We start from the raw sequence: 5000 nt of genomic DNA, 5'->3' as shown, positions 1-5000 counted from the left end.
TCCATCCCCGACCGCCGCAGAAGAGCCGCTCCGTGATGGAGGCCACGCCAGAGCTGGCTCCGCCCCCAAGCCCCGATAGCCTCAGCAATGGCTTCAGGCCAGGGGCGGAGCCAAGCAGCAAGACCGCCCACTGCCAGTGATCACCTGCCAGACAGCTTCAACCAATCATATCCGAGGAACGATTCCGTGAACTCGAGGTTCTCGGGGTCGGGATGAACTCTGCTCCGGTTGCTGTGGCAACGAAAGATGTGAGGATGCTAATATTAATAATAAGTAGTGTTTGTGTTAGGCTTAGCAGGACAGGATGGGGGTGCGGAGGACGTCCACCGATGTCCACCGATGTCCACCGGGGCAGGAAGGGGGTCGAACGCCGCTGCTGCTCCTTGTCCTCGTTTCAGGGACAGGCCTCTGGACGCCGAGGCGTGGTGCCCCTGCCCTGCCCCTGCCCCTGCCCCTGCCCCTGCCCCTGCCCCTGCCCCTGCCCTGCCCCTGCCCCTGCCCCTGCCCCTGCCCTGCCCCTGCCCCTGCCCCTGCCCCTGCCCCTGCCCCTGCCCCTGCCCCTGCCCCTGCCCCTGCCCCTGCCCCTGCCCCTGCCCCTGCCCCTGCCCCTGCCCCGGCCCCTGCCCCTGCCCCTGCCCCTGCCCCTGCCCTGCCCCTGCCCCTGCCCCTGCCCCTGCCCCTGCCCCTGCCCCTGCCCCTGCCCCTGCCCCTGCCCCTGCCCCTGCCCCTGCCCCTGCCCCTGCCCCTGCCCCTGCCCCTGCCCCTGCCCCTGCCCCTGCCCCTGCCCCTGCCCCTGCCCCTGCCCCTGCCCCTGCCCCTGCCCCTGCCCCTGCCCCTGCCCCTGCCCCTGCCCCTGCCCCTGCCCCTGCCCCTGCCCCTGCCCCTGCCCCTGCCCCTGCCCCTGCCCTGCCCCTGCCCCTGCCCCTGCCCCTGCCCCTGCCCCTGCCCCTGCCCTGCCCCTGCCCCTGCCCTGCCCCTGCCCCTGCCCTGCCCCACCGAGGGGGCAGTGATGAAAGGCTCTGTGTCCCACAGACTTTGCGTTTGTCTTTGTCCTCGTCTTGCTTTGCTCCGCTGTCCCTCCGTCCTTTCTGGTGCTGTTGGTCCATTTGTTCCACCTTAGAACCCACGAGCTCTCCGAAAACGTTCTCCGTGCAGAGTACAAACATTTACAGGAGGGAGAACATGTCAGGTTTATTGATCGGAAATGTCGGAGTAACAGGTGTAGAAATGATATTTCCTGCAGGGATCGTCCAGGAAACAGGAAACAGGAAACAGGAAGTCTGCAGTCTCCTTCTTCTTCTGTTTAGAGGCGCGCTGCAACAAACGTTCAATGCTCGAGGTATAAGGTAAAGACTCCTCCAGCACCTGGACTGGATCCTGGTGCTGGACCGGTGCCCCCCAGGAAGACGCCCTGCGATTGGCTGCTTTGAATGAAGAAGGCGGTTCTTGACAGGTTTTGTCTCCGCGTTAAATGATTGACGTTCTTCTGCTGGACGCAGCGGCGTTTACCTGTCCACAGGTGTTTGTCACGCCCTACCAAAGGGAGCACGCTGGATACCGAGCAGCCAGCGTATAAGCATGTACTCTGTGTATTTTAGTTACATCTATACTCTTATGTACACACATGAATATTTTGCTTCTGTTTTGTGTTTCCTCAGTGAGCTTGTACCCTTTTATTTTGAAGGGCGACACCTGGAGGAGGGCTGTGTATCTGCAGCGTTCGGCTTTCGTTGCAGATTAAAGACCCCGGCCGATCTGGATGATCATTTCGTTGTGGCGGCAGGATCGGTTTTTCTTTTCCTCGGCTTGTGATTGGAAAGGAAGTGACATCATGACCCACGTGGACTCTGGCATTGGTATGGATTCGCTACATGATCCGTGATCAGGACGTAGGTGACCCGAGCTACAAAGACGGGACCAGAATCTCACCGGAAGGGTGTCTTGAAGGTCCAACCACATGGTCCCAATTTACAATCTTGAAACTTTCTTTCTTTTTTTGAAGCAGCATGCCAAATATGGTTATAAAAGAAGTGGACCGAAATAATTTTTACAAATTGTAATACATCTTCTAAATGTTGATTTTAAATATGGAATGAAAACTTATTTTTACTGTAAAAGAAACACTAATAAAATCTCCCGATGCTGCTCACAACATAAACTGTGTTACACTGTTTGTCCAGTAGGGGGCGTGGTAGAGCTGATGATGCTTCACTATTCGTCACTCCCGGAACTGTCCCTTGAGGCTCCTCCCCTTCCTGCGTCTCCTCCCTGATTCTCCGTTAATGTCACTGATGTGTGAAAACACAGCTTTGGCCTATCGTGGATTGATGACGTCACCAGCCACCGCTCAGCGCTGGGTGACGTGAGGAGGAGGTATTATACACCTGCTCGAGAGGAGCCGGAACGTTGCTCAGGTAAAGAGGTGTATTGTGAAAACGAACAGCTCGGCGTTAGCTAGCTTCGTTGGCTAACTTCATGGAAAGCTAATGTTAGCAAGTCGCTAGCTAGGAAACGGCCGGAAATGGTCATTTTGTTTCCGAGTGCGGCGAAATAGATTTGTTCGTGCTCGTTGTATTTGAAGCAAACAGCGCAAACAAACATACTAAATATGTAATGACGCGGGCGTTTTATTTTGAAGCTCCAGACCGGAAGAAGGGTTTGCAGGCTGACTTGCTCACGCACTTTGACAACATTATGTTAAAGGTCTGAAACGGACCGTAACATTTAAAATGGTTAATAAATGCATCCCTTCCGTTCCTGATTTAATGTTTATGTGACGAACAACGATGGAGGCTGCTTTACGTGGGCGTGTCCCTGCCTGAGGGTGGGCGGGCCTTGAGAAACCAACCCGGAAGTGCCCGTGTAGCTAATCGAGAGATGGGCGGATGAAGCCTTGTGAAGATTTTGGGGCTTCTTCCTGATTGTGCCTCAAATAAGGACCCCGCCGGTGCCATCTAGTGGTGAGATGCTGTAATAGCAATAAACGTGATGATTCACACATAGAAGAACAGAATAGCATTTATTGTTAATTATTGTCATTAAACACTGTTCTGGAGGTGTGTGAGACGTTCCGCTGCAGTTCAGTGGAACCACTTTATGGTGGTAAAAACCACAAGGACATCCCTGGATCTGGATCCCTGGACCTGGTTCCCTGGATCCGGTTCCCTTGGGGAATGATTCTGCAGGACTTCCTCGTGTATTCAGCAGTGAGAGTTAGATTTAGTCCCCTGTGGTGTTGCAGAGCTGGAGATGGTGTCCATGTCCGTGTCCATGTCCATGTCCAGAGGAGGAGCAGACACGGAACATTCTGTGTCTCCTGAGGACGAATCATCGCGTCTCTTCCGTGCTTCATTCTGATGTTTATTGATACAGTGAAACTCCAGCGCCCAACGGCCCATCAATAGTTTAGATCGTTCCAATCTTCATTTGATATTGAGTTGCTCTTAATACACGAGCTAAATCGTCATGGTTACTCGAGACTTTCACAGTGTTTGTGTTCGAGGTCCAGCTCAAAGTAACCAATAGCCGTTGATTATTGGCCGTGGTTTGAAGCTGTCTATCGTTGTCTCTCTGGCCCAGCAGAAGCGGTGCCGTCCCAGCAGAACCGGTGGAGTCCCAGCAGAACCGGTGCCGTCCCAGCAGAACCGGTGCCGTCCCAGCAGAACCGGTGCCGTCCCAGCAGAACCGGTGCCGTCCCAGCAGAACCGGTGCCGTCCAGCAGAACCGGTGCCGTCCCAGCAGAACCGGTGCAGTCCCAGCAGAACCGGTGCCGTCCCAGCAGAACCGGTGCAGTCCCAGCAGAACCGGTGCCGTCCCAGCAGAACCGGTGCCGTCCCAGCAGAACCGGTGCCGTCCCATCAACACCAGCGCGATGTGTGATGACATCACGGTAGCGTGAGGCGGAGCTTCAGGATGGACATCCTGGCAGCCAAGCTGCTGGGCCTGCTGGGTTTGTTCGGGCTCATGCTGGCTGGGGTACTGGTCCCAGTGCGCCTCCTGCTGGTGGACAAGGACAAGGCACTCGGGTACCGGAGGACACTGTCGCTCTGCAATTCCTTTGGAGGAGGCGTCTTCCTGGCGACGTGTTTCAACGCTCTGCTGCCTGCCGTCAGAGACGAGGTCCGATCTCCTCTCGTAGCAGACACAAAGACACAGACACAAAGACACAAACACAAAGACACAAACACAAAGACACAAACACAAAGACACAAAGACAAAGACAGACACAAACACAAAGACACGAACACAAAGACACGGACACAAACACAAAGACACAAACACAAAGACACAGACACAAAGACGCAAAGACACAGACGCAAAGACACAGACACAAAGACACAGACACAAAGACACAGACACAAAGACACAAACACAAAGACACAAAGACAAAGACAGACACAAACACAAAGACACGAACACAAAGACACGGACACAAACACAAAGACACAAAGACACAGACACAAAGACACAGACACAAAGACACAGACACAAAGATACAGACACAAAGATACAAACACAAAGACACAAACACAAAGACACAAACACAAAGACAGACACAAACACAAAGACACGAACACAAAGACACGGACACAAACACAAAGACACAAACACAAAGACGCAAAGACACAAAGACGCAAAGACACAGACACAAAGACACAGACACAAAGACACAGACACAAAGATACAAACACAAAGACACAAACACAAAGACACAAACACAAAGACACGGACACAAAGACACAGACACAAAGACACAAAGACGCAAAGACACAGACACAAAGACACAAACACAAAGGCACAAACACACGAACACAGACACAAACACAGACACAAACACAAAGACACAAACACAAAGACACAAACACACGAACACAGACACAAAGATACAAACACAAAGATACAAACACAAAGATACAAACACAAAGACACAAACACAAAGACAAAGACACGGACACGAAGCCGTCCCGTTAGAACCCGCTCATCCCAAGCGTGGGGACGCT

General features: G+C 53.5%; 1 protein-coding gene across 1 annotated transcript in view; it reads left to right on the top strand.

Annotated features, from left to right (window-relative positions):
- Positions 1-140, top strand: part of LOC137899310 (calcium/calmodulin-dependent protein kinase type IV-like) — a 9085-nt gene extending 8945 nt beyond the window's left edge. The window contains exon 11 of the mRNA XM_068743333.1: positions 1-140. This exon is cut by the window's left edge and continues 319 nt beyond it. Within this exon, the coding sequence (XP_068599434.1) occupies positions 1-140 (140 nt within the window).
- The last annotated feature ends 4860 nt before the right edge of the window (positions 141-5000 follow it).

The sequence above is a fragment of the Brachionichthys hirsutus genome, chromosome 9 (assembly GCF_040956055.1).
Source record: "Brachionichthys hirsutus isolate HB-005 chromosome 9, CSIRO-AGI_Bhir_v1, whole genome shotgun sequence".
In the NCBI taxonomy this organism is placed as follows: domain Eukaryota; kingdom Metazoa; phylum Chordata; class Actinopteri; order Lophiiformes; family Brachionichthyidae; genus Brachionichthys; species Brachionichthys hirsutus.
This window is presented reverse-complemented; position numbering and strand designations above follow the sequence as displayed.